This window comes from Balaenoptera physalus (assembly GCF_965194825.1).
Source record: "Balaenoptera physalus genome assembly, chromosome: 2".
Taxonomy (NCBI): Eukaryota; Metazoa; Chordata; class Mammalia; order Artiodactyla; family Balaenopteridae; genus Balaenoptera; species Balaenoptera physalus.
In genome coordinates this window covers 163,207,206-163,219,484 of record NC_138883.1, presented here as the reverse complement: position 1 = coordinate 163,219,484, position 12,279 = coordinate 163,207,206, and the positions used below count along the sequence as shown (strand labels likewise).

General features: G+C 41.9%; 1 protein-coding gene across 7 annotated transcripts in view; it reads right to left on the bottom strand.

Moving 5' to 3' along the window:
* NRP1 (neuropilin 1) overlaps positions 1-12,279 on the bottom strand; it is a 137,353-nt gene that overhangs the window by 32,982 nt on the left and 92,092 nt on the right. For all 7 annotated transcript variants that reach the window (XM_082449667.1, XM_082449669.1, XM_082449668.1 and 4 more), the window contains 2 exons: positions 10,132-10,287; positions 6,905-7,049 (listed from right to left, as the gene is read on the bottom strand). In XM_082449667.1, coding sequence (XP_082305793.1) covers positions 6,905-7,049; positions 10,132-10,287 — 301 coding nt within the window. The remainder of the gene's footprint in view (positions 1-6,904; positions 7,050-10,131; positions 10,288-12,279) is intronic.

Here is a 12,279-nt window from a genome sequence, read left to right as displayed (position 1 = left end):
AGAGTTTAGCATTAAGCCGTTCTCTCCATGTTTTAAGATTGGGAGTCCTGTGTCCAGAACCAGACTAGAAACTCCTCAAAGGCAATGAATGGCATCATAGATCTTTCTGTATCTTCTACAGCAGCCCAAGGAGCTTCTGAGCAGGAGAGTACCCATCACTGATTAATTGATTGGTGGGTTAATAACAAAATGTTCAACATTTCAATTATTCTCTTTTCAAAACTGTACATCTCCATTGAGGACATGCCAGGAAGGAGAATCTGTTTTTCCTCTGAAACAACTCCATTCTGCATAAATCAAAATTCAGCCTAAAATGTAACCGTCGTGAGAGGCATGTTTCTAATGCAATTAGGCTGTGTCCGTGTTACCAGCTGACCCTTAAGAATGAATTACTCAGATACTTTCCACCTGAGTTGTGCAGTTCAGATCATGCCATTTCTTTACTCAAAAATTCGGTGCCTGCTAACCTACAAATTATGCACGTACTTTCAACCCAGTGTGCCAGGTCTTCCATACCATAGCCTTGCAAGGCCCCTACTCCATGAAGGCTCCCTCACCTCGGTGGTGGTAGTAGTTGGGGGCTTTCTCTCATTCTGTTCCCTCCACTAAAGAATTCCCCATCATTTTGTCCTTCCCACTATCTTAAAATCTTGACCTGTTTTCAAATTTTACCTTATATATTCAATTTTTCTGATCTCTCCAACTAGACATGGTTTTCCTTTTCTGGGACTCTTCCTAGCTCTCCACTTGCATGTCTCATATATACTGGCCATATTCAGTTCTTTGGGTTGCTACTTGCCTCCCCAGGTTTTAAGTTCTTTGAGGGAGTGAAGCAAGTCATATTAAAAACTTTTCTGGGCTTCCCTGGTGGCGCAGTCGTTGAGAATCTGCCTGCCAATGCAGGGGACACGGGTTCGTGCCCTGGTCTGGGAAGATCCCACATGCCGCGGAGCAACTAGGCCCGTGAGCCACAACTACTGAGCCTGCGCCTCTGGAGCCTGTGCTCCGTAACAAGAGAGGCCGCGATAGTGAGAGACCCGCGCACCGCGATGAAGAGTGGCCCCCGCTTGCCGCAACTAGAGAAAGCCCTCGCACAGAAACGAAGACCCAACACAGCCATAAATAAACAAATAAATAAATAAAATTAAAAAAAAACTTTTCTATGACTCCTTGTGCCCTTTATTCTTGGTATTTGCTCTGCAAATATTTGTTGAATGAATCAGCTTATTAACACAATAAAAGGCAGTTGTCATTTTCCCCAAGCACCCTTTCCTGTAATTCAGCCGCAGTATTTGCTCCAAGCTGGGATCTGGAAACCAAGAATAAATTCAATGGGGATTATAAAAAGATTGACAAAAACGATTTCACTGAGGGTCTCGGAAATTATAGTGTTAAAAATAGAAGTCACATTTTTGGTCACTGTGGTCACACCTGTCTGATTCAAAACCAGCTTTTGCAAAGAAAATGTTTAGCTGGTAATATGTACCAGATGTTACCATTTGGAGAAAAACACAATTAACCTGAATATTGTAAGGAGGGCAGAACTTTTACCGGAAGAAGGTCCCTTCTCTAGTGCAGAGCTGGCTAGGGCACAGTCCTCGCATCCACAAGCCTCGTGATGCCAGCCCACATCCTGCCAATACAGCCCTCGTGCAGTCAGAAAAGGGCATTCCTTCTGCAAGTCGGCCTCATCCAAGATCAAGGAAGAGGCACCTTGATTTGCCTTTGACTGAAAACCAGTGACTCACTTTTAGCCACGATTAGGAGAAAGGTTCCACTAACAATTCAAGGTTTGCATAAGCTGCTAGGATCTAGCTCTGTTCGTCCACAGTAGGCTGGCTCAGATGTGCCCTGATTAGCCTGGCTCCATCTCATATCCTTTGGAAATAGTGTTGCCAGATTTAACGAACAAATAATCTAACAAAAACAACGACACAAGAAACAGGCTGCCAAACTAAATCAGAATTTCAAATAAACAGCAAATAATTTTTTAGTATAAGTTTGTCCCCAATATTGCATGGGACCTAACTTATACTAAAAAGTTATGCATTTATCTGCATCAAATTGAACTAGACATTCTGTATTTCACTTGGCAACCCTGTTTAGAAACCTTAAAACCAATCCTAGATGGGAGGGAGAAATGAGTTCTGTGATGGGGGATTAGGTGGTTCTTTCCTTTTTTTATTGAAATATAGTTGATGTACAACATTACATTAATTTCAGGTATACTACATAGTGATTTGACATCTGCATATATTATGAAACGATCACCATGATAAGTCTAGTAACCATCTGTCCCCGTACAAAGTTTTTATCATATTATTAGCTATATTCCTTATACTGTACATTACATCACTGTGGCTTATTCATTTTACACCTGGAGGTTTGTACCTCTTAATTTCCTTCACCCTTTTCAACTCCCCACCCCCCCAACTCCTTTCCCCTCTGGCAGTGGTTATTTTCATTGATGTTATTTTCCAGTAAAATCTCTGAACTGAGCTTTAACGTGAAAACAGATATACTGGTAAATCAAATACTCAGTTAACCAGTTTTCAAGGAATGAGGAGGTAATAACTGCATTTGATGGGTGAAGCTGAATGAGCATAATTTAATCTTCCCTCGATGACTCAGAAGGTACCTCTGGATGTTGTAGGGCCTGAGATCATCCTTGCAAACTCTGATCAACACAGGAACACGCTGACCTGTGCAGAAGCCGCAGTTAATTAACTTCTGGTTAATGAAAAAGTCAACAGCGTTTGCGGTGTGTTCTCAGACAGCAAGGGCATTTTCACCAATTTCCAGCTTTGCCAAAATGATGAAGCCTGCCTTGTCAAAATAATGAAAATGCTCCTTTGTCAATTACCTACAAAGTAGAATGGTTTGCTCCAATTTTGTTTTCCTTATCTCTCTATATGGTGACCCACCATTGTATACTCTGGTTATTCCAGGATTGCTGTATTTCTAAAAAATAATTTCTGAATGGAAAAATTGGGTTAAAACTTGGGGGCTCTGGAGACTTTGGATTCAAGTGATGTATTCTCATGGTAACTTTTAATTCAACAGTTTCTTTTAAAAAACTCCAGATTGAGTTGGGGCTTGCCCACTCAAGCAGAAAGGGTAAAATTTTGCAATCCAGTCACTTGTTTATCATAAGAAATGGAAAAAACTGCAGTTCATTCATTCATTAAAAAAATAAGTGTATTGAGCACGCATTTTGTTCCAGGCACACAGGACGCAATGGAAAAGAAGATAAACATGGCTCCTGCTTTCATGCATCTTCCAGACCCCCAGTGAACCTGCAGTCTTGTATTTCTTTCATTGGTCTCCACCGAGGGGACCATGGCCTCTAAAAGATGAAAATTATCTACTCTGGTAATTAAGAAGAAAACAATGATATTGTTGTCTCATTAGGGGCTCTGTTTGCTGGGGCCTATTCTAGGTTCAATTTACTGAGTACCATGAACTGTTTAATTTACTGGGTACCGTTTAGTGAGCACTTACTCTAAGCCAAGCGTTATAAAATCCTTTCACTTAAATCTTCATTACAGCTGAATCAAGGAGATGGAGATCTACTGACTGACAAGGAGATGGAGATAAGAGGGACTGAGGGTCTTGTCCATGGTCACTCATTCACTAAATGGATAGCCCAGAGCAAAGCCTGGATATGTCTGCACACCTTCTTTTTGTGTGACCATCGTTATGACACACTGGCCTCTCCAAAAACCTGCTTTGATCAGTTATTTGGCGGTTGTAGCGATCTTACTAGAATGATCTTACTAGAAAGTGTTTAAAATATATTAGGGGTCATGATTAAGATAGTAGCAGTATGCAGTTTGAAAAAAAATAGCTACTTAAAGTAACTGTAAAATAGAATATGTGTGAAAATATCAAAACATGGTATTTTAGACATCTGTTTAAATAACTAGGTCATTTAACTATTTTTTAAAATCCAGTAAATTATTTGCCTTGTTTACCTGTGAAGACTCATACTCCTAGAATTACCTTTCAGGAAAATCCTTGTGAAAATGAGAAAGAGCAGTTTAGGCTTAAACAAGGATTTTGTTAATTAAAAGGAGAGCCCGAAATTCACAATTCACACTAACGCATTTGGAGTCTTTATGAAGTTTACTTCTTTTTTTCTGGTACAGTGACGTGAAATTAGGTGGGAGGAATGGACCAGAAATTTCCACCCTGCCCTCAGATGGCCTTGTTGCTATGAATTTATGGATAGTCTCTCACATTTGTAATGCTCTGAAAATGACCTAGAACTTTCATGCAACTGCTGATCAAGAATAAAGCCAAGGTGGGACTCCCCTGGTGGCGCAGTGGTTAAGAATCCGCCTGCCAACGCAGGGGACACCTGGTCCACGAAGATCCCACATGCCACGGAGCAACTAAGCCCGTGTGCTACAACTACTGAGCCTGCGTGCCGCAACTACTGAAGCCCGTGCGCCTAGAGCCTGTGCTCCGCAACAAGAGAAGCCACCGCAATGAGAATCCTGCGCACCGCAACGAAGAGTAGCCCCCGCTCGCCGCAGCTAGAGAAAGCCGGCGCACAGCAACGAAGACCCAACGCAGCCAAAAATAAATAAATAAATAATAAATTTTAAAAAAAGAATAAAGCCAAGATTATAGCTAACCTTCACTGCCCCTTTTCTCCCTCCAAGCCCCTCTCCACCCAATTCCTGCCTCCAAGGACTTGAACTTTCTAAATGCTTAGATCCTAAAACAATAAACAAGGCTGTCTCTAGGATGGAAATAAATAAAATTTGGGGAAGAGATCAAAAGTCAGTTTTCACTTTCCAAAACGAACTGTACTGTAAACAAATGTATATATTTTTTCTCCTTCATTAGCTCTTCTTCAAATTGCTTGTAATTTCATGGAAAATTGCCCAGGTGATTTTTTTTTCCTTCAAAAGTCAATAGTTTCCTTCTCTAAAAATAATTATACTTAAGAGGATAAAAATAAAAACAATAGTGTTGGCATTCATGCAATGAGAAGTTAAATGCCCTTAATATGTATACTAACATTATATAAAAGATAGTTAGCAGATTTTTTTAAAAAATAAATTTATTTATTTATTTATTTTTGGCTGCGTTGGGTCTTTGTTGCTGTGCGCGGGCTTTCTCTAGCTGCGGGATGTGGGATCTTCCTGGACCAGGGCTCGAACCCCTGTCCCCTGCATTGGCAGGTGGATTCTTAACCACTGCGCCACCAGGGAAGTCCCAGTTCTCAGATTTTTAAACGTTGTTCACTTTTAATTACTTTTTGGTGAATCAGCTACCGATTCTGTCTTTGAAGTTTTAAGCTTACTATGGAGGTTACACTGTACTTTTTTTTTTAATGAAAAATTTGCAGTGTATTTACTTAAATGGAAAGGAATTCTAATGTGACTGCTACTTACTTCAGAATACAGAGTGGTTGTACAGGAAGATCAATGGACAAGTAAGAGCAGTACTGGTCACCATAGAAACACAGTGAGACTAACAGGACCTTCTTTTACTCCCCGCTCGGTACCTGCCTATCTTTTTAGCCACTTAATCGCCCAGTACCTCATCTTCACCTCTCAAGTGGATGTAATCCACCTACTTGTTCCAAATTTAACAGACACTTTTAAAGTCCTTTTAATGTCAGAAGAAACAAACTCAAAAACGAGAAATATTGACAAATTGATTTCTAATATTAGCATATTCATTCAAAAAAAGATAGACATATATTGAGCCAAAACCTAGGAGAAAGTTGTCAGGGCAGTTAAGTGAGTAAAAGGAGAAATTCTGGTAAATTAAACTCCTCCTGAACAGCTACAGCTGATAAGGCCACCTCTAGACTTCAAAATTAAAAAGACAGGTAAGTCAGACAGAGAAAGAGAAATATTGTATGATATCGCTTATATGCAGGCTCTAAAAAGAAATGATACAAATGAACGTATTTACAAAACAGAAACGGACTCACAGACTTAGAGAATGAACTTATGGTTACCGGGGGGAAGGGTGGAGGGAAGGGAAAGTTAGGGAGTTTGGAATTGACATGTACACGCTGCTATATTTAAAAAGGATAACCAACAAGGACCTACTGTATAGCACAGGGAACTCTCTTCACTGTTAAGTGGCAGGCTGGATGGGAGGGGAGTCTGGGGGAGAATGGATACAGGTATATGTATGGCTGAGTTGCTTTGGCTGAAACTATCACAACATTGTTAATTGGATATACTCCAACATAAAATAAAAAGTTACAAAACAAAACAAAAACAAAAACAAATAAGATACAGGGATATAATATACAGCACAGGAATATAACCAATCTTTTGTAATAACTTTAAATGGAGTATAATCTATAAAAATATCAAATCACTATGCTGTACACCTCAAACTAATATAACATTGTAAATCAACTATGTTTCAATTAAAAAATATATATGTAAATTAGAAGAAAAAGTAAAAAGACAAAGCAGGTGAAGAACATTTCACGCAACAGTTATTTACTGTAAATCTACCATGTAGCAGTCAGTGTGCCGAGTACCGAGGAGACAGAGGATGACGGGGAAGGTACCTGCCTTCTTGGAGCTTTACCTGCCTTCCTGGAGCTTGCCGTCTAGTGGAAAAGCACCACTTAGTAAATACCCACCACACGCCAGGCTGTGTAAATGCTTCGTATCCACTAGCTGATCCATTATCACAACAACCCTGTTTTCCAGGTGAGATAACTAAGGCTCTGAAAGGTCATAAACTGCCCAAAGAAATAAGCCAGTGAGTAGTACAAGTAGGATTTGAACTCACTTTTGTCTAAATCCTAAGTGTATGCTCTTAACTATCAAATGAAAATGACCGACCCCATTTATACCAAATGACTCTCCCTATATTTAAAAGTTTACATAAATCAAACCCAGGTGATCTTCAATCTTACCTGTTATCTTGCAGCCATAGACTTCAAATCTCATAGATATGCCAGTTTCCCAAGTCACAGGTTTGATTCGGACAAATCGAGTTATCAGGGGTTTGGGGAAAACTCCGATCACAACATCTGTGGGGTTGGTGTTTCCCTGAAAGATCTAGATGGAAAAAGGAAGGGCCCTTTAATAGAAGACATTTTGGATTGTCTGAAAACAAATCCAGAAATATGTTTTCACCAGTGCTTGTCAAATTATTTACAATTTCCTCACTGTTTACCGTGGTTGAGGTAGTGTTAATAATTTGTCATGTTATTTTTCCAAATAATGGCAATCAGAAAGAATTGCGTCTAATATAGAATGTTGTCCTAATCATCTATTCAATTTTCTGAGAGGATAGAGCCTCCAAAGGTACTCTCATAAGGATAGCATTTGTTATAGAATACTATGCTATTATCTAAAAAAGTGGGAAAATTATTAACATTATCAGAAGGACTTACAGAATACTGTAGACAATTCTTGGGAACTCTCACTATTGTACTTTCCCAGGAACCCCCCCAAAGGAGTACTTTTTGAGTTCAATGTAGGGTCCTGCTTTTTGAAAATTCTATGTTATATTCAGCACTAGGTCAAGGAGCTTCCTCCCTTTTAACTTCATTTCTTGATGGAAGGTCTTATCCCTGACGTTAATGAAAGACTTTAAACTTTTCCAGTTATTGGTAAAATTATGTGTTAGTGGTCAAAATCAAAACTGAGTTATAAATGATATGTAACAGAGAATCAGTTTTCCCAGGGCTTCTGTTTCTAGTTTTAAAAATGAGTCATTTCATTCTAAGAAAGATGAGGCATGTAACTGCAGATGTAATGAGTGCCAGTCACGAACCGGTTTCCCACAAGTGTTTGTCGGAGACACTCAGCCTGGGCATGGCGCCACGGCAGTGTCCTCCAGTGAGATCTCTAAGGAACGGGGACTGTCTGCCACATGGAACCCTCCAGCACTCGACCAGTCTCAGGTGGGACTGAAAGCCTCCACTCCCCTGGATTTTACTCCAGCTCTGGGTGGGGACAGCCGTGTAAAAGCACCATGTCTCAGTCACAGGCCTTGTATAGCTAGAGCATCCCTGGGCCATCAGAGGTGCAGAGACTCCCACCCACCTTCCCAGATGAGTCCTAGGAGGAGGACCACCGTTCCCCTGGGAGAAGGGGCTTAGGAGAGTCAGCCTGGAGTTCTTACTCCATTTAGCCCATGAGGCCTGCTCCATGGGAGGTGGTCAAATGCTTTAATAAGTCGGCTGATAGCCGGATCCCTCTCCTGAGACGATTTAATATCGGAATTTATCCCAGCCTGTGACGGCCTTTAGATTTCTGTCTTACCTCAGCAAATCTCTCTCGGAAACAATCTGTGTGGAAGCATTTTTGTGTGACAATGAATAATGGGGACCTGCGTGAAGGAGCAGAGCTTCCCAAACCAGTGTTTCAAGGGCCAGCAGATCCACCTCAGGGAGTGACCACAGTCTGGTTCACCCTGAAGGAATTTTATGTTTGCTGAAAACCAGGTAAGGACACACATGCCACCAACAGAAATAGGGCTGCTGGAATGCTGGTGGTCGAAGGCCGCTGTTGCTGAGGTACGTAGGCCAACTCTCTCTGAGGAAAGCAGGGCAGGGGGTGGTGCCTGAAAGGCCCCAAAGTAGTGAAAGGCAGGTGGGCAACAAGAGCTGGACTCTGGGTGGATGTGGGGATTTCATTCGGGTTCAGTGAAAGGGTGCAGACACATGCCAGGTCTTTGCTGACCATTTATTCTTTCTGCCTCCTACTCTGGAAGGCCCTCTGTGTGCCAAGGTGACCCAGATCATGGACCGGGAGTGAGCTGTGTGCACGTCAGATGCCCCTACTGCCCTCGTGTGCTTCCCACACCCACATCCGGGCCACGTGGACAACCGCGGACCATGGCTGAGAAGCGTGTCTTGGAGAGACAGCGCTCATTGATTAAAGAGACGGCCTGAAAGCTGGGGTCAGCCCTCCCCACTCTCTCCGGGTTCTTCTGTATGTTGGTGTGTCCTTGGCATTAGTGTTTTTTCGTTTGTTTGAAACTAAAGCATGGCTTCAAAAAAACGACTCCAAAACAAGTCATGACACTCAGGGTCAAAATTTACTCACTAGATCTCCACCAATGATGACTATGAGGGTTTTTCTTCCCCAGATGGAGGATCTGTTTCACATCCTCTAGGGCTAGACAGCGGCCTTGAGCTGGTCTGTTCACAGAGCAGCTGCATCCCTATGTCTTCGGCCTTCCTGACTGCCCTAAGGGACAGTGAGGGCTTTGCAGCTAATCAGAGGGTATTTATAGGCCTCTCACTTCACACCCAGGAGGCTTTTCTCAGTTTCAGACCCAGAAGGAGAAAATCAAGGCCAGGGATGCCCCAAATGGAGACAAGGACATGTTAACTGGTCTCTTCCCGAACCCAGGATTCCAGGTTACCTGGATCTTTGCTACTACCCTCACCAATTCTGTGCATTTCACTCGGCCTCCAGGGCAAGCTTTTAATTTTGGGGAAACAGCAAGCACGAGTTCTCCAAAATCTTTCGATTAGTAAATCAGAGCAAGCATAACTTCAAATAAACAGCAGGCTGAGAAAAACATCTCAGTTCCAAATAATTCAGAGCAGAGTGCCCGGGGGGCAGGGCATGGTGTGGCCTCCTCAACAAAAAAGTAGTGAGGAGGTGGCGTGTGGTTCATGGGATCTGAGGAAACACCTTTAGTTCTGTTCATTCGCACAGAAGCAGCCAAACACACTTGTAAATTAGTTTGTGAGCCACAGAGGGTAGATGAAAAGGAGTCTTCTAAAACCAGCCCATTACAGAGAGGAAGAAAGGATCAGTCTAGGAAAGAGAATGAGGAAACACAGGCAGAAAGACAAAACAAAACAACTGCAGAGGTTCTAAGAGGACGGTGTTTATCCTGCATAGTCCGTGTCCCCGTGGGAGGTTTAAAGTGATTCTTGAGTTTGACTTAATTTGGCCGGTATTGACTTTTCTTGGAAACATCCATATAATTTCCTTTTGGCTTCTGGATCTGGGAACATGAGACCCCTTGGTCAGATTTAAACCTCTAATTGCACTTTTCATTTTAAATCAATTCGAAAATAAACCAGGCCAGACAGCAAGCTCCCAAACAAACAAGTGAAAATTGATCATCCACTTCAAAGACCGGATTGCTGGAGGAGGTGGAAGGGAAACTTACAACAGGTTTATTTCCTTCTTTTATGGTGATCCAGTCTTCCCCGTTGGAGCTAATGTCTATTCTGTAAGTCTTGACGTAGTATTTCTTCTTGGTTTCCTTTGAAATAGCTCCCTGTGTCCCGACAGCAGTGACAAAGCGCAGAAGGCCCAGGTCTACCTACAAGACAATACCAGCCTTGTCAGTTGCCCATCCTTGTACCTCCGGAATGTGGAGCATCTTTTCCTGTGGGTACCATGGTGTAGTTTTCATCTACCTGCGATCAACAAACCCTAATTCCATCGGCATCAACAACCCCAAGAAAGCCTCCAATATGATAAGACAGCAGCTGCCTTAGGTTAGCAATGGCCAAAAAAGAGACCTTTCTCATCATTGCCACCAAGATTGCTTGATCCTTGGTACAAAAGAGAAAACTGGGTTCAATATCATGTTACTGTATTTTCTAAGAGATTCACAATACTTTCTAAACAGCACGTAAATAGATGTCATTTTACAAATAGAAAATCAAGACAAACAAGATAAGCTCACATACTGGATACGGAGAGGCCTGGACTAGAACTTGGGTCTAACATGATCCCACTTCCCATCACTCTGCAGCATCCTACCTCCTTCCAAACAGAATGTGGATCAGAGCGATCCTGACTCTGAAAGCACTTGTGTGTACTGCGGGTTGAGAAATGGGCCATAGATTTATAATCTGGAATGGAGTCGAGAGAAGGAGGGCAAAGTTAGGATTTCTGATCCATCTAAATTTCTTCCTTTTCCATATCTCTCCTTGTAGTTCAGCTTGAGAGGTAGGAGGATTCCCAGGCATCAATCTGGGAAGGAACGATGCCTCTGTGGGACAACAGCTAGGACTTAACAAGCTTCCACTGGTGAGTTTCCAGGGGAGATGGTCCTCAGCACAGTGGCCTTACCTTCATCCCTCACTGGACTTTCTCACACCCCTGACGGCTGGGCCACCTGGAGGGCACCACAGTAGTGACGACCAGAGGGTGACCAAAGCCCGAGGTCCCTGATTGCATCCCAGAGGTCTGCAGTGGCTTGAGTTGTTCCCATGGCCCTGTGATGTGAATGGGAAGGGCAGAGATCAGGCCCTCAAGGTTCCAGTACCGGCTCTGCCTTGAGCTTGCTCTATAGGGCCTCAGACAAGTCACTTCATCTTTAGGCTTCTAGTTCTTCATTTGTAAAATGAACGAGTTGCACCAGATAACCCGGAAGACCCCTTCCCTCTCTGACTTCCTAGGACTCCATGCTTTCAGAAAAGTAAAACAGGTATTTTTTCTTTAACTTTCCTTATTTCCATTGTTAATAACCAAGAATCATCTTAAAACAAAAATCATTACCAGTTTCTCTATATTAGAAATATTTTCCTTTTATGAATACATTTGATTATTCCTATAAAATTGGTTTCCTCTACTATGCCCTCTATTGGATTTCTGTATAATACAGAGATTTTAAAGAAATGAAGCACAAATATTTGGCAAATATTTTGTAAAGGACACAAAAAGAAATTGCACGTTACAACTGGTTAACAGTAACAAGATATTTCAACTGTATATTATATTCACTAGTAAGAGGCTGTTTTCCCTGAAAACGGTGACAAAAGCCAAAAAACAAAACCCCCCAAAACCCCTAAGCATACCACCGCCCCCCCAACCACAACTTCTGAATCCTGCTTTCCAGTTGCTACACGACAACCCAATTTTCTGAAAACTATATTTCAATTAACCCTCTAGTGCCCATGGGTCATGAACAGCTAAAGAATTTCCATTTTATGTACAGCCTGCCTTGTGAAGAACGGCTATTGTCTTCCACGAACTGCTTTTTCCTGAAGGCCCTTGGGGTAGTTAAATCAACAGGTTGCCAGTTCCTTCAAAACTGAACCAAGACTTAATCCAGGAAAAACAGCAATGTCCCTGCCACAGAGAAGCCGACTTGAACTTAACACAATTCAACAATAGGAGATTTCATCTAGAAAGGAAGGGGATACCATTCAATGTAAAACAATCTTTATTTCATTTTCCTGATTTTTAAGATATAAAGTCCAGGCTCTAAATGCTTTCACCAGATTTAAAAGAAAAAGGAGCAAGCCTTTAATAGCAATAAATATTTTAAGATAATAACGGTGGATGTTCTAAATCTTAATTT